The sequence below is a fragment of the Malus domestica genome, chromosome 01, assembly GCF_042453785.1.
Source record: "Malus domestica chromosome 01, GDT2T_hap1".
In the NCBI taxonomy this organism is placed as follows: domain Eukaryota; kingdom Viridiplantae; phylum Streptophyta; class Magnoliopsida; order Rosales; family Rosaceae; genus Malus; species Malus domestica.
In genome coordinates this window covers 28120342-28142730 of record NC_091661.1, presented here as the reverse complement: position 1 = coordinate 28142730, position 22389 = coordinate 28120342, and the positions used below count along the sequence as shown (strand labels likewise).

Below are 22389 nucleotides of genomic sequence, written 5' to 3'. Positions count from 1 at the left end.
GTAAAATATATAGGAATATATTCTTAGTTATATACAAGATTCTTTTGCATAACGAAGATGAAACTGCGGTGGACAAACTCCACCCTAATGCAAGTATTTAGGCGAACAAAATTTAGTGCTAATTTTGACGAATTTCACACATATTTGGAGGAAATTAACCTACTCTATTATAGCAAAATTGATACAGTTCCATCCTCACATAAAGACATAGGAAAATAAAACTTTTACCAACCCATAGAAAAATTCACAGTTTTTTTTTATTTCAAGCACGGTCGGTGGTCATGTCTGTACTTTCATGTTTGACATATTTCCCTACTTTTGGTTTTGAAGAAATGCATATACTACCAACCTACTTTTTTACCTCTTGCCATCATCAACCAAAAAAGAAGCATTTTCAATATGTAAAAATATTGCATAAAGGGAGTGTTATCCACACTTTTCGTGAGCATGCACCGTCACATAAGACTGTAATAAGAGCATAGAAAGAAAGTCCTGTGATTCTCTTACATAACCGGAAAATATATATATATATATACTGTATTTTTCATATAAATTTATGAATGGGGCGGATTAGCGGTACTATTTTTTTTACACAGTTTTTGACATAAGTTTTTATAGGACCTACTCTGTAATGTATTTCGATCCAAACGGTCTATGCTTTAGATCTTCCCTCAAAGATCATATCTACTAAAAATCACTCAAATCTGAAACCAAATGATGCTGGATTAAGGTTTAGGGTTTATTTGTAGGACCGTATTCGTCTATTTTCTTCACTACAAATAATGTCTTAATGGTTTTGGATTTGTCTAATTTTTTGGAAGAATGATCTATGAATGATGTTTTAAAAGATAAATGGTTCGAATAGTTGAAATATATTGTGAAATGGGCTCCACAAAACTTGTGTAAAAAAAGCAGGGACACGAATCTATCTCTTTATGAATATATAGATAAACATATTTAATATGTGAAACTTTGGACCCAGTGGCGCATGCATAGCCCAACAAAAAGGTCCTTACCAAGGTATCATTCTAGTTGCGTTGTGAGGATAAGTTCATGACAAGAAAATGACTTTGTAATTGCATGCCTAATTTACCTAATTAGTCCAAAGATTATGTTGTAATTGTATAAAATATATAATCACTCAGCATATTTAGGCTTAGTCACGCTAGCTAAAACCGTTTACTCTTCCAGCTGCACTCAAGTTCGAATTACTCTCTCTATCATTTAAATTAATAATTCTCACACACCCCTTGTTAATTTCTGTCCGTTGATCTTCTTTAATTCATCCGATCCGACGGCCGAAAACCAAAAAGGTGTGAGAGAAGTAAAAAAGGGTGTGTGGATATCACACCCCAAATTAAAAATAGGATGAAGTCTAGATAACTACCCAATTTTTAGTGGTGATTCCAAATTGGTCCTAACCTTTTATAACATTCTAAATAAATACGTTTTGAAAAGTAAACATTTATAAGGTTCACTAATGTTAAGTGGTGATGAGGACAATTATTAAAGCGGGGTTTTACTCTCAAGTCATCTATGGAGCTTCGAATCTTTCAGATTGACGCAGTTTAGCTAAGCAAATTTATGGCTTAACTTGCCTAAAAGGAATCAATTTGAGGAATTATAGCTCCAAAAACAACAACTAGTAGAGACCAACTTTAGTATTTGTTTACCTAATCATTTAATGCTAGTAACATCATCACTTAATACTAGTAAAATCATCATTTAGTGTCTGCAACATAACGAATGTCTAACTTTTAAAACGTTTTAAAAGATTGGAACTAATTTTAGAATCACTCTAAAAAATTGGGTAATTATTCTTACTTAACCCTAAAATACATATGAACACTTACTAGGATTAGTTAATTCTAGTGACGCTTGATCGCACTTGCTTGCTGAAAGGGAATAATAAGAGTGAGCAGAGGGGAAGCAGAAAGTGCATGGGACCTGTAATTGATCTATGTATTTCCTTTTGATTTTATTCCACTGTCCATATCGGTTCTGGGCTCTTCCATTCCAAATGCAGAAACCAAACAATAAGCTCCACCTTTGCACTCTCCCTGATCTCACTCTTACTTAAGCACTGCATCACCTTTATCGTCAGCCCCACTACTCTTTGATCTAACCTTAAAAAAATGTGTAATGCATGCTTCACAATCTTTGTGATATGATCGTGTTTCTCTTGCGGATAAATTAAAGAGAAGTCATTTTTTAAGTAGAAAGTAAAACTTCTATAATTTTTAATTTTTTTATATTTTATTATTGTTAAGGGGAGGGGAGGAGAGGGGGATGGGGAGGGGGAGAAGGAAGCTTCAAAACTATTACAATAATTTAGGAAAATAGAGAGTTCCGGGACGTATGAGTAGTGGCAGTGCCAGAAATTACAATGATTGACCAGGTAAAAAAATAACTTTAAAAAATCAATCATACTTTATTTATAATTGTCCACAATGTGTTCTCATATTTTGAAAACGTCGTATTACAACATCATTATCAGTATAATCAAATACATATTTCTCAATGTATATAACCAAACTATCATTCAACTATTGAACTCTCATCCTATTACGATGTGGATCTTCAAATATTCATCAACGAAAAAGCTCTTTCAATTGAAGCAGTCGCAACAAAAAAAAAAAAAAAAAAACCTAATTCGGCACTTTCAGTCTTCAGTTCGTTATCATATATATATTCTCATAGAGACAAATATTTATACCATCTAATCGAATGATCAGAAACCATACAAAGCCATTTTCCAATTACTACATATAATTATATAAATCCAATGGATTTTCGAATTAACTAATATATAATTATGAATTATGGAATTAACAAGTGAAATTTGGAATAAAGAATCTTGAAATGACCATATGCACCAAAAAATATCTAAGTTTGACTAAATTATACTACATTCAAGAACCTTTTTTCATGCCCAATATTGTAAATGGAGACGATGGCACTCAGACCATCAAATTCTAAGTTCTGTTGCCGCCGTATGATTTCTTCCTTTCCTCCGTTCAAAATTGGAATTGAGTGAAAGCCTAAAAACCACAATAATTTAAGATAAGAACAATTATTGAAGATTGGATATTTGAGATTCCTGGAATAGTACAATCAATTGCGGTGGAAGCGCCTGATTGAACTTGAACAACGGAGAAACTTGGAATTGACAAAGACAAGTTAGTGTGTTCAATTTTTCTTTTTAGTTTTGTGCCTGTTGAAATAATATATATTAAAGATCCTTATTTATTTCATCTGCTGGTGGTATAGCTAGGGATCAAATATTTTTTTCAAAAGGGTATACTCACAAACTTATTGGGGTCAAGGAATGCTAATGCCGCCGCATCGACTCTGCTACTACGAATGAGTGGAAACCCACCACCTTATTTACCTAGGATATTGAATCACATGCATACTACTATAACCTTGATAAACTATTGTACAACAAAAGAATTAAAAACTAGGAAATAAATTTTCTTGCCGATTAATGACGTGTGAAAGTAGAAAATTTGTTACTACTTTTATTACTTGGAACCAAACATTGAGTAGTACAATTTTTACACTACATGCAATATTAGAGAAAATGAATAAATGCTTTTAAGCAACTTAACTATAAACTCTACACAAACAACGAGCATTTGAACACACAACTTTTGCATCAAAGCACTTTGTTATTGTTAAGATCAACAAACAGTAAAACTATAAACAAGGGAAAATGAGTTCTTGTTTTTATGATAAACCCATGATATCATTATCCAAATTAATGATGTAATGCGTGAGGTAATCCCTAGTCATTAAGTCAAAAATTAAATACAATTAAACTTCCAAAACTTTCTCCCAGTAGTTTGACATTTGTCCAATCAATTCAACCGGTGTAGGTGTGGTGTTTAAGTTTTTCAAACATGTTGGTGGGTTGTGGTGGGGGGGGGGGGGTGTGTTGGAGTTGTTTGCTCTCACAATATACATAAACTTTGAGTGTTTTGGCAGCAAACATCCCGTTTTTCTTCGGCCGGGCGGTCCACAATTTTCTTTCAAAAAAGCCTAAAAGGGCACAGACAATCACATCCTCGTGTGCAAAACGTTAAACCCACCATTAACCAAAGCCATCCTTATCTTAACTCACAAATCAAATCATAAGATCCCAATTACCAAATCGTTGTCGAGTGTTTTTGACTTTGTTAACGTTTGATTTGTTTGACTGGAGGTTGGTTTTGATGGACAGTATTAGAACAAGGCAATTGATATGTGAATTTTGTGCATGTGCGATTATCTGGTTATTTATAATATCGTGAACGATGAGAATTAGTTTGCACGCATGAGCGATTGATTGATTTTAACCATTAATATTTTGTGAATCTCACGCGATTAATGGTCAGAATCAGTTGACGTGTGTGAACTTAGCTCTTACAAAGAGGAACAATGATAACAATCTTCTTGTTTTACCTTTTCTCATCTTGAAAAGGGAGTACATTTTTGTATCGTCTATTTCAAAGTTAGCATTCAAAAAAATTAACTAAATCCAGAATATGTTGGTCACTTAACGGTTATCCAATCAACAACAACAACAACAACAAAGCCTTTTCCCACTAAGTGGGGTCGGCTATATGAATCTTAGAACGCCATTGCGCTCGGTTTTGTGTCATGTCCTCCGTTAGATCCAAGTACTCAAGTCTTTTCCTAGGGTCTCTTCCAAAGTTTTCCTAGGTCTTCCTCTACCCCTTCGGCCCTGAACCTCTGTCCCGTAGTCACATTTTCGAACCGGAGCGTCAGTAGGCCTTCTTTGCACATGTCCAAACCACCGGAACCGATTTTCTCTCATATTTCCTTCAATTTTGGCTACTCCTACTTTACCTCGGATATCCTCATTCCCAATCTTATCCTTTCTCGTGTGCCCATATATCCCACGAAGCATCCTCATCTCCGCTACACCCATTTTGTGTACGTGTTGATGCTTCACCGCCCAACATTCTGTGCCATACAACATCGCGGCCTTATTGACGTCCTATAAAATTTTCCCTTGAGCTTCAGTGGCCTACGACGGTCACACAACACGCCGGATGCACTCTTACACTTCATCCATCCAGCTTGTATTCTATGGTTGAGATCTTCATCTAAGTCTCCGTTCTCTTGCAAGATAGATCCTAGGTAGCGAAAACGGTCACTTTTTGTGATCTTCGTTAGATTGCTCCGGTCATTAGTGTGGATAAGTATATAAATGGATAGAGATAGGAAAGCAAACACAAGATGTACGTGGTTCACCCATATTGGCTACGTCCACGGAATAGAGGAGTTCTCATTAATTGACTTAACGGTTATCCAATAAATAGAAAAATCATGATTCTCACGTAAATACTAAAAAATTCATAATATTAATCGAATAGTTAAACGATTTCTGACGTAATTGAGTTTTTGCAATAGTCAATCAGTATAAAGTGATGTAGAAAAGTAGACAGTCATGGTCATCAAACAACATTACAGAATAAGAAAGAGAATCGAGAATGTCCAAGTGAGGACGTTGTTATATTCCCGTAAAAAGAGTGCTTAGTGATGATGATGACGACCATGATAACTTGTTTAGTTAGTGGGTTAACAACACATTTTAAGACATGTCCTTTTCAGTTGAGGTTTTGGGCTTAGCCATTTATCTTCGAGCCCAACTGAAACCTGAAATGAACTTGGTGGGTTGAAGTTCTAACAGCCCATAAACATGCGGTGCACTGCACCCCCACCCGGATTGGTGGATTGACGGACCAACGTGCGGTGGGAGAAATTTTTTTTTTGCGACGGAACGTAGATGGTACATCACATCATATGTTTTTATGGAAGTGGTGGAAAATTTTACATTTTAAGTTATTAACATTTTAACATACATATTTCATAATTTGTATAATGACAACCACTCCGTATACTGATCACATTAAAAAAAATATCTCGTACGGTGGACCCCACCAAGGAGGCAATCAAGCAATCTACCTGTTCGACGTAATGCCTCAGTAAAAAACGGCAACCAAAAAGCTAAACCAATCGGAGCAGCTCAACGCTACAGAGACATGTGGAGGCGCGTGGCTTCACTTTCTCCTCTGGTTTCTCGCTCGAAACCCTCAAAACTTAGCCAGGTACATGCAACTCTACACTCTCCCTCAGCTCGCATTCAATCGCAATCACCAATTTACGATATTTTTATTCGTTTCCTGATGAAATGTAATTGATGGCTGACCGCAGGAAGCATGTACGTTCAAGATTTGGGAATCGTTTTCCTCGGAATCCCAGGTTCCAACGCCGGTAAGGAAATTGTAGATTTAACCCAGGTTATGAATTGTTGAATGATATCTTATAATGTAAGAAAGATGCACTTTTTTTTATCATGTTTGATTTGATTTGATTATGTTGTTTGATGCAGTCAAAGGTTGCACCGTTTATAACCTTTGTGCTAGGTGAGATTTTGGGATGCTTATGTTATGGATTTTGATTCATTTTTCGGAAAGCTGTGGTGATTGTAATTATGTGGTAATCTGAATCTCAGGTGGTCCTGGTAGTGGAAAAGGTACTCAGTGTGCGAAGATAGTCGAGGAATTTGGGTTCACTCATATCAGCGCAGGGGATCTGTTGAGGAGGGAAATAGCTTCCAATAGCGCATACGGGTAATAATTCTTCGTTCTCCTTGTTTGTTCAGGGTTAGCTACTTGATGCATTTGGTGGTATAGTTCAATTGAGTTTGCAACTGCAATTTCAGCTCGGTGATTCTTAGCACAATTAGGGAAGGAAAAATTGTTCCCTCTCAAGTGACAGTCCAACTCATTCGAAAGGAGATGGAATCAAGTGACAATGATAAGTTTCTCATTGATGGCTTCCCTCGAAGTGAGGAGAACCGCGAGGCATTTGAACAAATTGTGAGTTTCCTTCCTTCTATTCTTGCGAGCAAGGTCTAAAATATCGATATTATCTTGATATTTTCATTGAAATTTCCGTGTTTTTGAACTACCGATATTTCCGATATCATCGATATTTTAGACCTTGATAGGAACTCTATGTGGTACTAACTCACTCATGTATCTTACCATGTAATGTATAAAGTGTAAAATATTGTACTAATTCATTATATATAAATGATTATGGTGTGTTTAAACTTCTTTCATTAATTATTACATATTTTCTACACTCACAATGTTTGCTAGCTCACTATATAATCAACTTAAATCAGTTAAATCCATCATGCAATGCATTTCCTTACAATTTTTTGTGATAAACTAATAGATAATTGACTAAATAAACATTCTGCAAAGTTTCAATAAAAATTTTCAAGTTTTTCTTACAATTTCCGTGGTTTTTATTCAATTTTTATCGATATCGATAATATCCCGATATTTCCATCGAAATTTTCGTGTTTTTTGGACTACCGATATTTCCGATATCATCGATATTTTAGACCTTGCTTGCGAGCCAATATGGAATGTTGCCTCTGTTTAATGCTTCAGAAAATTCAAATCTTGTTTGACCTTGCTGCAAGGATTAACTTTATAGTGAGAAAGCTCAATAGATCATATCATGAATATAACTGAGACAGCTACCGCAGCATTTAACTTTTCGACCAAATTAGTCCTCATTCGTAGCTTCATCAAACTTGCAGATTGGCAGAGAACCAAATGTTGTGCTTTTCTTTGACTGCCCTGAACGGGAGATGGTGAAGCGAGTGCTAAATCGTAATCAGGTGCTTATGTGTTGTGATTTTCTATATGGTTGGATTATGTGCATGTATTTATCTAATGTATGATGTTTATTGCAGGGCCGAGTTGATGATAACATTGACACAATAAAAAAACGTCTTGAAATATTTGATGAATTAAATTGGCCCGTTATCAATCACTATTCAATGACAGGAAAACTTCACAAGGTAAATGGCACGTTCAGGGTTTGTATAAACATCCTTTTTAAGTTAGTGGCATTTGATACTTCGAGCTCCTTGTGTGTCTGTATGAAGTTTTCTAGGATGCAAAACTGATCTCTTATAATTTCCCTTTCATCTGGTGTTAACACACATAAACTTAATTGTTCATTGCTTCTTCTTTGTGTCTTTCTTATTAATTTGTTGCGTACCATCTTGATTTGGGTCTAACTTATATATTGCTTGAAGTATAAATTGATAAATCCATGTGTGCAGATCAATGCTGTGGGAACGGTGGATGACATATTTGAAAAAGTTCGGCCAATTTTTGCTGCACTGAGGTACATTCTGTTATTCCCCATATCTGGTTTTCAATGTTCATTGTCATTAATAATCGAGCTGCTGTTCTGTTTTATACGACATGAAAACGTTAAAAAACAGCCTAAAAGAATTTAATTTTGTCCCAGAAGCTAGTCTGTGCCCATTTTTAAGGCCACCTTGTCTTTTTTTCTTTTGGTCTGAAGGGCCAATGAATCAGTAACTTGTTTTTCTTTCTGCAGCAAATGAACGCTCGAGTAAAAGATAGCAGGGCTTGTAAGATTTTCGTGCTTTCGTCTCTCTGGCAAAGATCACCGGAGATTAGTCTGCTGTCCAGAAGCGTCTTGAGGAGTAAAAGTTTCTACTAAAAGAAGCGTGGCGAAATCTAAATCGATTACTGATCAACCGGGTTAATTTTATCTACCCCGAATGTGTCACTTTGATGGTTGCATTTACCCCTCTTAAGCTGGAAGGAAAACTATGCTGCAAGTGAAAAATGTATAACTGAGGTCAATCTGATCTGGTTACCGTTAATCCAAGATCTAATCTGATATTTAAGATGCATGTACTGTTGTACAGGAACAGACTATAATTTTGTTGTACTAGAGAAAGCTAAAACCTTGAATGGGTTATTTCAATGTAAAACAATACTTTAAATTATGTTGCATACGTGAGTTAACTCAGTCAATCAGAGCAGTGTACTCGGCATGTAAATAATTTATATTGTTTTGTCAAGATTTTTTTTTAATTATGTAAATATTTGGTGTTGTCCATCCAGTTGGTCAGAGTAGTGTACACGACAGGTAGTTTATAGGCCCTTTAACTAGAAATTTTTCAAACAATTTGTTAGTTTCAAAAAATGGTGACCACATTTCAACCGCTAAGTTTCCACACAGCAAAACTGAGCGTCTGCACTTCTTCCAAAAGCAAGAAGAACAAGAAGCAAAAACAGCTTCACCAAAACCAAAACACCAATTCCCTCTCCTTCCCCAAATCAACCCCAACCCCCCTCATTATTTACCATAAACCCTCCGCCCAGACCAAGCTCCAAGCCCTCGACGCCGTCGTCAAGGACCTGGAAGCATCCGTCGACAAAGGCGTAAATGTCGACACGCAAACCTTTGCTTCCCTTTTGGAAATATGCTACCAGCTAGAAGCAATGAAGTATTGCCACCGGGTTCATAAGCTCATTCCCAGAAGCCTTTTGCGTCGAAATGTAGGCCTCTCGTCGAAGCTTCTTAGACTTTATGCTGCAAGTGGGCGTATGGAGGAGGCGCACAAGGTGTTTGATGAAATGCCTAAGAGGGACGCTTCTGCTTTTGCATGGAATGCGCTTATCTCGGGGTATGCTGAATTGGGTTTGTACGAGGATGCTATGGCGCTGTACTTTCAAATGGAGGAAGAGGGAGTTGAACCTGACCGGTTCACGTTCCCTCGAGTTTTGAAAGCTTGTGGGGGAATTGGGTTCATTCAGATTGGTGAGGCTGTGCATCGGCATGTTGTGCGTTCGGGTTTATTGAATGATAGGTTTGTGCTTAATGCACTGGTGGACATGTATGCCAAATGTGGCGATATTGTGAAGGCTCGGAAAGTGTTCGATAAGATTTCCAGTCGGGACAAGGTTTCTTGGAACACAATGCTCACTAGTTATATGCGCCATGGGGTTTTGCTGCAGGCGCTGGACATCTTTCGCCAAATGTTTGATGAAGGTTACCAGCCCGATTCTGTTTCTATATCCACAATCCTCGCTGCGGTTCAATCATTACAGCTTGTAGTTCAAATACACGGATGGGTAATTAGGATGGGAGTTGAGTGGAACTTGTCCATTGCCAATGCCTTGATTGCTGCATATTCCAAACACCACGAGTTGAATCGAGCGCGATGGTTGTTTAGTCATATGCCGGAGAGGGATGTTGTAACATGGAATACAATCATTTCAGCTCATTCTAAAAGCCGGGAAGCCTTGCTGTATTTTGATCAGATGGAGAAGGACGGTGCTTTGCCAGACAGTATCACATTTGTGTCAATCTTATCGGCTTGCGCCAATTTAGGTCTGGTCAAGGACGGTCAGAGACTATATTCTGTCATGAAAAATAGATACAGAATTAGTCCAATTATGGAGCATTATGCTTGCATGGTGAATCTTTACGGAAGGTCAGGTCGGATCAAAGAAGCTTACGGGATCATAACGGATGGAATGGAGTTTGAGGCTGGTCCGACGGTGTGGGGTGCACTGCTGTATGCTTGCTACCTTCATAGCAATGTTGATATCGGGGAGGTTGCTGCAGAGAAGCTTTTCGATCTGGAGCCGGATAACGAGTATAATTTCGAGCTTTTGATGATGATTTATGGCAATGTGGGTAGGTTGGAGGATGTGGAGAGAGTGAGATTGATGATGATGGAGAGAGGATTGGACTCATAGACCCACAAAATTAAAATCTTGTGACTTTTGGTCCTTCTGGTTCAACATTGATACAAAACTGAAGGATTGGCAGACAAGTGAAGGTCGGTTGCTCGAAGCCATGAAACCCTAGCTGTTCATCTTTTCCGTGTCTTCGTTGTGACAGAGAAGACACATGCAATTGCAAAAAGCTTCTGAAGAAATCTGACTAAGAATATTGTTCTGTTCAGTTCAGCCATAGCTGGATGTTCCTAACCCAACTCATATCTAATACTTGTACACGTCGAACATAAGAGAAAAATAAAAGCATTCAATTCTTTTTCACTTCACTTGAAATTTCTCTAATGTTTGAGCAATTGTTATTTGTTCTGTTAGAACGATACGATGCATGACTTTGAAGTTATTTTTCGAATGACCAAATTTTTTGGATAATTAAAAGTATTTTCGATAAGATTTGACTAAAAAACTAAAGCTCTTTATGAGTTGTAAGCACGTTGAAGAAGCATGTAGTGCTTTCAAGAAACACCTAGGTTTTTATTAATATTTGGTTTGACGTGTTTTTAATAAAAGAGCTTTTAGTAAAAGCGCTTATGAATAAAATTGTTTTATATTGCTTTCAAAGTCTCTAGTGTTAAACATAGATTGATCAAAACTGCTTATTATGGATAGATGATCAATACTTTAAAACCCTATTATTATTCAGTTCTTAAGCTCCCAAACCTAAGTCCCTTCTACCATGCAATATGTCAGAGCAGTTCCACCAGGGAACTGATAGGCCATCACCCAGCCAAAAAACCAGCCCAGTACCCAGGCTATCCACTCCAGCCTAGCATTTTGACTGGCACCCAACCCAAGCCAGGCAAGAGACCGGCCTAAAATCTATAGACCCATATTGTCACATCCCCGCCGGGGCGGACCACTTCCTGGGCCCACTCCACCACCGTAACACGATATTGTCCGCTTTGGGCCCCGATCACGCCCTCATGGTTTTGTTTCTGGGAACTCACGAGCAACTTCCCAGTGGGTCACCCATCATGGAAGTGCTCTGGCCACCTTCTCGTTGAACTTCGGAGTTCCGACGGAACCCGAAGCCAGTGAGCTCCCAAAAGGCCTCATGCTAGGTAGGGATGAGAATATACATTTAAGGATCATTCCCCTAGGCGATGTGAGATGTTACAATCCACCCCCCTTAGGGGCCCGACGTCCTCGTCGGCACACCACGGCCAGGGTTAGGCTCTGATACACCATTGTCACATCCCGACTGGAGGCGGATCACTTCCCGAGCCCGCTCCACCACCGTAGCACGATCTTGTCCGCTTTGGGCCCTGACCACGCCCTCACGGTTTTGTTTCTGAGAACTCACGAGCAACTTCCCAGTGGGTCACCCATCATGGGAGTGCTCTGGACACTTTCTCGCTTAACTTCGGAATTCCGACGGAACCCGAAACCAATGAGCTCCCAAAAGGCCTCGTGCTAGGTAGGGATGAGAATATACATTTAAGGATCACTCTTCTGGGCGATGTGGGAACCCGAAGCCAGTGAGCTCCCAAAAGGCCTCGTGCTAGGTAGGGATGAGAATATACATTTAAGGATCACTCCCTTGGGTAATGTGGGATGTTACACATATGCCGGGTCATTTGACGTCAGTCGGGCCATCAACCTCCCGCACGATCAACGCGTTGCAGAGAGATCTTGGTGCAGAGCTCCTTGAGGATGAGGTTGAAGAAGGCCAATTTGCAGGCGGAGCAAAGGGCGGCGGGGATGGGGGTTTGGGGGCCTTCGACGCCCTCCTTGAGGCTGAGGTTCAGAGAGAGAGAGAGAGAGAGAGAGATCCCTTCCACTGTGTTCTTCTTATATCCCTTCATCTTGTTAATGGGTTTCTTTCTTCTGCACATTGGAGGGGAGCAGTAGGGGAGCTTCTGAGGCAGAGACAGGGGAGGGGAGCGGAGATGCATTTGTTAAAAATTAAATTATTATTTTATAATAAAAATTAATAATATTTTAATAAAATTGACTAGGCTATTTGGTTTTAGGGGTGGAGATGCTTTGGCCTATTACTATTTACTGGAGTCTATTACTGTTCACTTGAGTGGATAAATGAGCTGGGTGCTGGCGCAAAGTCTTTAGGAGTGGAATTGCTCTCAAGGAATTAATAACTTGACTCCTGAAAAGACAAGGAATTCCTCTTAAATATGCAGAGTGATTTATTATATGAACGATTCCAATCTTAAACACAAAATTTCGTAAATCATTAACAAAACACCTTAAAGAGGAAGTCCTCCTCAATCTTAAGGATCAAACTTGGCCTAGTTGGCTAGTACTACTCCATTATTTTTCGACAGATGCTTCCAGATAGCCTTGTACCATTCTTTGCTTTCGGCCTCTATCATCCAAAAAGGTCTTAACTTTTGGTAATAGTAGTATGATTCGGAAATATCCCTACGTCCCAACTAATCATTGATCCTCGTTAATACATGATTAGTTTAAGACACTCTCGTTTCATTGGTATAATCATAACGGCTGTGGTTACGTTGTTAATCCAATAATTGCTCATTAAACATGGCAAGAACTCTATTGATTATGATATGGACCAACCTATGTTTTTTAGATGTACAAAAGTAACAAAGCGAAAGTGTCAATCTTATTTTGGAAATAATATCTGTCTCGTAATTGATTATATATCTTTTTGTGTTTAATTTTCTTATTATGTAATGTTAGAGAGATACACACGAGAATATACAAAATAGAAATAGCTCATAATCTCTCCTTATTCGGGTTAAATCATTATTACAAATAAATCTGCATTACATGCTTAATACCCTTTACTAAGTGTAACTACTTCGTTTTTCGATTTCACTGAGAGTTACAGTTGCCCATTTTTTCACAACAATGCCCATTTTTTCAGCCAGCCAGAACCTTGATAGGGGCATGTCGACTGCAAATTGACATAATCTAGTGCTTGAATTATTTACTTCATAGCTCATTTGTTGGTCACAATCACATGACTCATATTGTTTTGCCTATAATGCAGTTTGGTGGGGATATTTTGCAGTGGTAGGAACAAGCACAGTTAACTTATTCAGCAGCATTTTCCATTAATCTCTGCGTTGCTTCATGCAGGCATGAACTAACACATGCAATAATTAGGGAAATAATTTCAGATTAATTAATTTTATAATCTAACATAAAAACACTAACATAAGAACTAATTTTATAAAAACAGTATCAAAATTTAAAAGTTAACAAATATCACAAGCCACTTAACAACGAGTAAATCTTAGTTTCTGGCCTTCTGATATTATGTGACTTAACAAATTAATAGGTCGGCAAGGGACTGGAGCAAAAGGGGTTGCAACCTTTCTCTTTCTCTTGGTCGTTGATGAAATTAATTATCGGGTAAAAACACAAGAAAAAACTCATACCATGCATGCAGTTAGGTAGGTACATATGTTCCCTTCACATTACTTTAGACTGCCTTCAATTATAACCGTGGGTTTCACATCTCGTTTTACATTGCTTTCTTGTTTCTTTCCCTAATTTGTTAGGGTTTTGGTCACTTTTTGCCCTTCTTCTGCCTTTGTTCTATTGGCCTCTCATTTCACATAGCTTGCTTTCCCATTTATAACTTCTTTGTTCGTATGAACGATAGGGCCGTCAAAAAGATATTACAACGGGTTAACACATCATAATAAAGTTACATCACAACTAAATATATCAATTGTATGGAAGATATATGTTGTATTCTTAATCACAATTATGCAGAGTCGAATTACCTAATACCGTTTAATGAAGAAAATTATCACTTTACCAAAAGGTCGTTGGTTTTCATCGGTTTTATTTTTTTGTTTGTTTATGTATTTGTTTTTAATTTTTCTTTGAAGTTAGTTTGTTAGTTTGTTATATTTCCATTGATGACTTTGAAATAGGTAAAACCGGAACCCAAATAGTTGCCGCTTAGCATGCATTCCCTAAGTCCTGCTGCATAATTCAAGGAAGTGCAAATAATCTATGGAAAGGGATTCTCTTCAGATATCTTCCACCAAATCTATCAAATCAGTTAATTCGGGCTCTTGAAATTTAATTTAACAACTAAAGTTATTATAACTTTTAAAAGAGTTTTCTGTTTGTAACTGTTTGATTAAATTTCAAGGATCCTGATTGATTGATTGTGTGAATTTGATGGAAGGGATCTGGAGAAGATCCCTTCTATAATCTATGCCCCAATCACGTTTTCTTGTTTAGATTTTGCGTATCACATGGTGTGGGACATTAATTTTCTTTCAAGATTTGGCCTCAATCAACTCGCAGCCTCTAGATAATATGTGGATCCCACTTAACCTACAAAGCTTACTGGATTTGTACCCGTAAAAAATAGAAACTATGTCACGTTGGTCGACAAAACATTAGGTAATTTATACATATGTTTGAAAAATACGATTGGTCATGTGCCTAAGTTTCCACGAAGTTGACAAAGATATATATAAAAATCAGAAGCCCTTTATTTACACCCTTATCTGTTATCCTTGCCTTTTCCACATCTCGAGATATCAAAGAAATAAAACTAGGAAGAATGAATCTAGTACGCAGATTGTTACACACGGTGTCAATTAATTAGTACAACTTAACATAAAGTAATGATTTTTCCGACTAATTATACATTTTATATGTAAACGAATAATTTCCGTACATTTATGTTATTTCATGTCACACTTTATTGTTTATGATCTTTAGACTAAACAAATAAAAAAACTAAAATAAAGAGCAATGTGTATAAGATGAAACATAGTGTAAAAAAAAAATAGTGTCACGTCTCTATAAATACGCAATCCTTTCACTATCATTTCGCATTCTCAAGTCTCAACCTTTTCCAAGTCCAATCCCACTCCAAATTCCCAACTTTCCTTCAATGGCTAGAGCCTCAGTTTTCTTGCTTCTTCTTCCCATCTTCTACCTTGTTGGCACAGCCAAATCTGCATCCACCACAACTACTACAAACTTCATCGAAACCTCATGCAGGGCAACCACCTACCCACAAGTCTGCATCCAATCCCTCTCTTCCTACGCCAACTCTATCCAGCAAAGCCCCCGCCAGCTGGCCCAGGCCGCCTTGTCCGTCAGCCTAACGAAAGCAAAGAGCGCCAAAACATTCGTGACCAAGTTGGCCAAGTTTAAGGGACTAAAATCCAGAGAGTACGGAGCCATCAAGGACTGCTTGGAGGAGATGGGGGACAGCGTGGACAGGATGAGCAAGTCGGTGACGGAACTGAAGAACATGGGGAAATCCAAGGGTCAGGATTTCTTGTGGCACATGAGCAATGTGGAGACTTGGGTCAGTGCCGCTTTGACCGATGATAATACGTGTCTTGATGGGTTCTCCGGGAAGGCCTTGAACGGCAAGATCAAATCCTCCGTTAGAGCTCAGGTGCTTAATGTTGCTCAGTGCACTAGTAACGCACTCGCCTTGTGCAACCGGTTTGCTGGCAATCACTGATGAGCTACTGCGTTTTTGTTTTTTCTTTTTGGAAGAACTGTTGATGTTGTTTAGTTTTAATGTATAGTTTGGTATATTCAGTATGTTATATATAATATATATAAAGATATGTAAGATATGATCAAGTGCTTTGGATCTTCCATATGTTGAAGCTATGCAGGCTGCTGTTTTGGACCTTTGGTGTCTATCTTTTGTAACTTAATTAAGGACCCGGCTTTCCTGCCCTCCTACTTCCTATACATTCTAACTTTTTTTTATTTTGGGCGATCAGTTATATCACGTTAATATTTTATATTGATTTTTTTTATAAAGATAATAAGATAAAAAATAATAGTAATATAAAATGTTAACGTGACTGCACAAGTAGAAATGTATAGAAAATGGAAGAAGCTAGGTCCCTTAATTAAACCTGTTCTAAATAAGTTAGCTATAAGATCCTTGATCGAAGGGATAAATTGAACTTAGTACTAGTTTGATATAGCTGAAATTTAAAATAAAAGCAGGTATCAGGAAAAGTTGCGGTCTCTTTACCGACCGATAGACACTAAAATCAACTTTTTGCGCAATTTACGGTGGAAAGAAGTCAAAAAGCTGAAGCGGCTTAATATAACGTTTTTAAGTGACAAAAGAGATCCTTGATCGAAGGGATAAAACGGATTTGTTAGTACCAAATATCAACTAATTTTTATTTTTATTTTGTACCTGTATACCTTTACTCGTGAGTCATGGCGGTTATGCAAAAGCAATAATTAACAATATATATGTTTGGATGAGGACTGAGTAGAGAGTCGGTAGGAAAATAAATGAAATAGGATAAGTGTGAAAATGTTAAACGGTGCAGACGGTGGTGGGGGGAGAGAGGCGGTGGGGTTGTTTGTGGCGACTCGCCAGTGGCCGTGAGCACGTGAGTGGGCGTAAGACCACTGGCAGGTGAGAGCGGCGACCGGCGACTGCCGAGGTTTCTCGTTTTGCCTTTGATTGTGAAGAGGAGAATGAAGACCACGTGAACGAGAAGATGACTACCTGACTATGGACTATACGACAATTTTTAATCGAAGGAGGGTCAAATGATTATGTTTAACTTTATAATTCCGTAAGAAATTATATTTTAATAAATAGTATCATATCATATTTTGTATCATCTCCAATTGAGGGGGTCAAAGGGCCATAGGTTAAATATAGCCTATTGATAAAAAATCATCTAATCCAGTGGGTCAAAGGGCTATAGGTCATACATAATTTATTATTTTAGTTGAATTAATATAGTTAATTAAATAAAATTTTCATATTTAAATAAAATTTTCAGACAGATTGGAAGATTATTGAAAGAGGTGACCATTTGAAAATTATTGAAAAAAATTAAAGGAAAAATTATTGGAAGAGAATAAAATGTGAAGAATTAAAATAAAATAAGGTAAGACAATATGAAATTGTGAAAAATATGTGAGAAATGATGTATGAAAAAAATTAGAATTAAAAAAAAATTCGTTCAAAAAAAAAAGTGGGCTGGGCTCATCAGGTTGGCTGGATATGGTTTTGGCTCGGTGGGGCCCACAAGCTCTTCGGCTTAACCCTCGATTGAAGACGATTTTCGTATTATTTCGAACTATTTTTAGCCCTATAACTTTTTAGCCGGATCGGTTGGAGATGACCTAACTACTTAATCACAAATATTTGTCCCACGAATTGACTCCATACTATATAATATCGATGGCATTGGGAGAAGCCACCAATGAAGATTTAGGGACCCTTTTTTTCCCTTAAATTATTTGTCAGTCTGTAATTGTTTTGTAGCGTCTTCCTATGAGGGAAAGGGGTTATTTAGTTCAAGTCTTTGACTCCTCACAATAATAAACAAATTCAGGTAAACTAACTCTTGGATTGGATCTATGTGTGATGCTACCCTACAACTTCTCATGGAACTTTAGTCTTTTCCTAAAAGACAGTTTGCTTCTCGAAGCCGTGTAATATGGACAAGGATTGTCTGCCCTCCACTTTCGATGTCTTTTCCGTACTTTTTTGTTTGTGTGGTCATGGTTAAGTCACATTAACATTTTATATTACTATTTATTTTTGTCTTATTATATCTATAAAAAATAAAATAAAATATTAACATGATTCAATCGTGATCACACAAAAAAAAAGACATGAAAAAAGCACCAGAAGCAAAGGGCAGACAATCTTTGTCTATAATCTATTCGTCCAGGCATCGACGCAAGTCGCGATGGCATGGGCACCCATCACTTATCGGTTAGTTATCACGACACTGTTCAGTCAGGCCACACTGCCACGCCATACTGCAGGCATGTAAGATATTTCTGTTTGAATGGAATCAAATGAAAACAAAAATTTACTTAAACCATGGCCCTGTGATACTCTTTTGCTTATAAGTATGATGAGATTTTAATTTTGAATACCGCAAATATTGAATTTGATATTTATTTTTTTTATTTTTTATTTTTAACGTTTACATACAATGTTTATCAAAATTAATGAGTGAAAAAAAATTCATGAATATTGTATTAATGATGTTTGGCTCTTCATGGTTCCAAACTTCCAATATGATGTTCTGCGGGCACCAGGCAGCAGGAAGCATGGGTGGGCAGTAGCGCTGATGAAAGCAGACGATTTTGATTAATTTCACGAAAATCATTTAACAGATTCTAAACTCCATTAGTAATAATTTCACAAGGTTGAAAGGACTTGAAATAATTAAGATTATGACCTTACTCATATATTCTCTCCATGTGATCACTCCCATACCTGTATTATTGTAGATTGTATCAATTTTCAATTCCATCTGAACAATAAGGTATATGTCCACATTAGTGACGATTTCCGCACTCATTATTTCTACACGTGTAACTTTTTTCATTTTTTTATATAAATTTCTAGATCGAATAAATTACAAGTGAATCAAATACAAGGAAAATGAGAAGTGCATAATCAATCTGAAGTTTCTCTAAAAGAGATAATTTATTGTGTGAACCACATTTGTAAAAGAAAGAATCTTACATGTGCTTGCAATTAAATAATTAAATTACCCTTCATATATATATATATATATATATATATATATTATTAATTGATTTATAATTAAACCTAAACTTTGGTGAAAATTTAGAATATTAATACTAAAAGAAAAATGTGATATCAATATCACATTCATTTGTAATCACATGTGTATATATAGCTAGCTGCTTTATTCATATATTTTTAAATTTTATTATTATTAAGGGGAGGAGGAAGGGTTCAAAACTATTACAATAATTTAGAAGAGGAAAAAGTTTCGAACGCGGAACGCATGCTTTGAAACCCAACACCTTATGTTTGTGTGTATAATTATAATTCATGCGCGCCTTTTGTTTAATTGTTCTTCCAATTAAGCGAGCTACGGACTAAACGTAACAAACTACTTTAGATGGGATTTGCTCCACCCCAACCTTCAAGATCATCACATGCATACTCGCATCTAACCCTAAATTAGCTAATTTATCAGCAACCTCATTTTCTTATTGAAAAATGTGAGACAAGGAAAACCATGTTTTGCAAAAGGGAAGAATTTTTTCAACGAATCTAAAGCTGCCAAGAAGGAGAAAAAATACAAAAGAAAAGTAGGAGATCAAACTGAAAGAGTCACTTTTGAGCTACAAATTACACAACCCTGCATATGGGTCAACTCCACAACAAAGATGAAGCATGAGCTCTGCATAGAAAGAAGTATGAAACCCCAACTCTTAGTCTTAGAGGAACCACACCAAAAAAAAAAAAAAAAAACCGCAGAACCATAAAGGACCACCTCACAGGTCGCAGTTCCTGGGCTACCCTTAGCAAGCCCATCTGTATCACTTTAATCCAGTTATACAAAGGAGGATGCCTAAGAATAAAAACAATAAAAGAAGCAATACATTACTTAGTTGAAATTCCAAGAGAAACTAAAATTTGCTTATTTAATATTTTTCTGACATAACCAGAAGAAAAAAAAAATCCAAAACTGCCTAATACAAACCATTATAGAACAAAATATACGTAAAAATAAAGAAGTCTTGCTTTCAAACCCTTCTTAGTGCATGTTCTCCATCTTCCATAAGCATAACTACCTCCAAACAAAACGAACATGTGTTCCTTTGTTATGTTTGACTTTTAATATAATATTGGAAAATTAGGAAATTAAAATTGAGTAATAACTATCCGTTCATTGTAACAATTGGCACGACGAGCGATCCATAATTGAAATAGAGAAATGATTTTTGCGCTCTTATTCTTCTTGTGTACTTTTTGGTTTATTTATATTTTTTTCTTTGTTTTATTTGATTAAAGGCTAAAAAATTATGTATGAAAATCTTTTCCTTAAAACTATAACAAAACATTAAGCATGCTTGGAATCTTCGTCCATTCTTTATTGTGAAAATCATTTTAAAAATATATTATATGGTGGCGTTGTTACAGCAGTCTATTTTTTCGGAGACTGGAAAGAGTCACAGAGGCATTTCAGTCTCTCATTGGCCACCATCGTATGATTCACCATCATTATAACTCTCATGGGAGCTGGAATGGGAATTAAATCTGTTCATTTTTTTTTTGTTCTGGTGATACACATGCATGGGAAGTATGTATACCGGAAACAAAATGTATAAGGCAGCTGGGGAAATCAACGTTCTATCGATCGAGATATTATGGCCTTATGGGTCATGAGATTGGATCTTCAACGTGCGGCTTAGCTTATTGGTTGCTCAAAAAATTATAGTTCTCAAAGCTCCCCCTTAACATATTACATATAATAATAGTATTATACACACCACTCTTCCAGCAAATTACAGCAAAACCATTTCAAACAGCTTTTAATTACATAAACAACCACAACAGAAATTGTAACAATCTATAAACTATCAGCAATATAAAGTTAAATACCAAAAAGAAAATAGATAGAGTCAAGGAATTACAAGGGTGCTTTAATTAATTGCACTAGTAGATGAGGCTGTCGATGAGCGACAGAGCATTGCTAGCTAACCTAGCAACATACACAATGCTATTGTTGATGGGGGTCTTAACCGCCGTGCTTACCTTCAGACCATCGAATCCATCAGTGCAAGTAACGTCGTCTGTGATGACGGCACTGACCCAAGTCTTAATATCATCTAACTGAGCTTGCATATCAGCACCCTTGACCCCCAAATTTTTCATTGAACTCAACGAATCTTTAAGCTCGTCGATGGATTCCTTAATACTTTCTAAGCAATCGTTAATGATCCCTTTCTCCGTTGGGGTTAGTCCTGCCCTCTTAGACAGTTTTGACACGACAGAAGAGGCGTTTTTCGATGCTTGTAGGGTCACGGAGAGGGCATAGATGCAAAGCTTTCGAGGGTTAGATTTGACTTTGGAAGCGTACGAGGAAAGGGATTGGTAGCAAACGAGTGGGTATGTGGTTGAATTGCAGGCGGTTTTGACGTAGGTTTTGTAGGTTTGAGAGGAAGAGGAGGTTGCCACGGTTGTTTGCATGTTTGTCATGATGATGAGTAGAATAATTGGGAGAAGAAATGTGAGAACATGGTGTGAATTTGAAGTTGGGGTTGTGAAAGTTTGAGCACCCATTTTTGTTGTCTGGGATTGATGGGTTTGTGTGTTTATGTGTGTGATGGGATGCCAATGCAAATTTATAGGCACCTCTCAGGTGACTTTGAAACTCCAAGCGGTTTTAAAAATAAAATAAAATAAATAAAGTCCACGCTAGCCATTTTATAAATCCAAATTAGGGTACATGTTCATTCGCTAGCTTGAGGGTACATTTTAGAACTTGCAGTAGACCCATTAAAATAATAGAATTATGATAGAGCGAGCTAATATAATGAAAAACACACGACTGAAAACAATGGAAATATAAGCACATACCATGTCATTCTTCCACAATTTACTTCAAGTATCTTTTTTGAATTTAGAAACATTTTATTTCAATCATGATTAGAGATATTTTTGTAATTTACAAGTTGTTTAGTCTTTTTAAAAACTCAAATTAATAACACGTAACAAAAGCCTTATGTTAGTGCTCTGCCATAACTGGTAACACGTGAATCATGTCAAACCATGACCAATCAACAACCCAACGGAATGACTACGAACTTGACACTTTAGCTGAGAAAAAAAATGTGAGAAAATGTTTAGCGGAAATTTTTTATTTAGAAGAGTTGAGGGGGAAAATGAATTTTTATTAAAAGGTATATAATTAATCAGCCTTTTCTCTGGGAGGAAGAATGTTTTATTGTGACAGTAAAAGGATGATATATTGTGTTTTTATGTAAT

General features: G+C 36.9%; 4 protein-coding genes across 4 annotated transcripts; 3 read left to right on the top strand and 1 right to left on the bottom strand.

The window, feature by feature from the left end:
- The first annotated feature begins 5942 nt into the window (after positions 1-5942).
- Positions 5943-8888, top strand: LOC103440925 (UMP-CMP kinase). The gene is made up of 9 exons (XM_017333770.3): positions 5943-6116; positions 6223-6282; positions 6401-6434; positions 6524-6641; positions 6734-6890; positions 7628-7708; positions 7784-7891; positions 8159-8223; positions 8443-8888. The coding sequence occupies exons 1-9, from the start codon at positions 6051-6053 to the stop codon at positions 8447-8449; spliced, it is 696 nt and encodes a 231-aa protein (XP_017189259.1). The 5' UTR covers positions 5943-6050; the 3' UTR covers positions 8450-8888.
- Positions 8889-8961: 73 nt separating this feature from the next.
- LOC108170467 (pentatricopeptide repeat-containing protein At4g25270, chloroplastic) lies at positions 8962-10930 on the top strand. The gene has a single exon (XM_017325455.3). It carries the CDS (start codon positions 9060-9062, stop codon positions 10620-10622), a length of 1563 nt encoding a protein of 520 aa, XP_017180944.1. The 5' UTR covers positions 8962-9059; the 3' UTR covers positions 10623-10930.
- Positions 10931-15406: 4476 nt separating this feature from the next.
- Positions 15407-16349, top strand: LOC103439474 (21 kDa protein). The gene has a single exon (XM_008378039.4). It carries the CDS (start codon positions 15508-15510, stop codon positions 16090-16092), a length of 585 nt encoding a protein of 194 aa, XP_008376261.1. The 5' UTR covers positions 15407-15507; the 3' UTR covers positions 16093-16349.
- Positions 16350-21057: 4708 nt separating this feature from the next.
- On the bottom strand, positions 21058-21591 carry LOC103440934 (pectinesterase inhibitor 4). Its single transcript, XM_008379629.3, has one exon. It carries the CDS (start codon positions 21589-21591, stop codon positions 21058-21060), a length of 534 nt encoding a protein of 177 aa, XP_008377851.3.
- Positions 21592-22389: the final 798 nt, after the last annotated feature.

Excerpts from the sequence above, each read along its gene's own strand:
- LOC103440925 (XM_017333770.3), top strand. The coding sequence starts at position 6,051 with ATGTGGAGGCGCGTGGCTTCACTTTCTCCTCTGGTTTCTCGCTCGAAA. Across the intron at positions 6,435-6,523 it reads GTTTATAACCTTTGTGCTAG|GTGGTCCTGGTAGTGGAAAA; the intron begins GTGAGATTTTGG and ends TCTGAATCTCAG. Across the intron at positions 7,892-8,158 it reads TGACAGGAAAACTTCACAAG|ATCAATGCTGTGGGAACGGT; the intron begins GTAAATGGCACG and ends CCATGTGTGCAG.
- LOC108170467 (XM_017325455.3), top strand. The coding sequence starts at position 9,060 with ATGGTGACCACATTTCAACCGCTAAGTTTCCACACAGCAAAACTGAGC.
- LOC103439474 (XM_008378039.4), top strand. The coding sequence starts at position 15,508 with ATGGCTAGAGCCTCAGTTTTCTTGCTTCTTCTTCCCATCTTCTACCTT.
- LOC103440934 (XM_008379629.3), bottom strand. The coding sequence starts at position 21,591 with ATGCAAACAACCGTGGCAACCTCCTCTTCCTCTCAAACCTACAAAACC.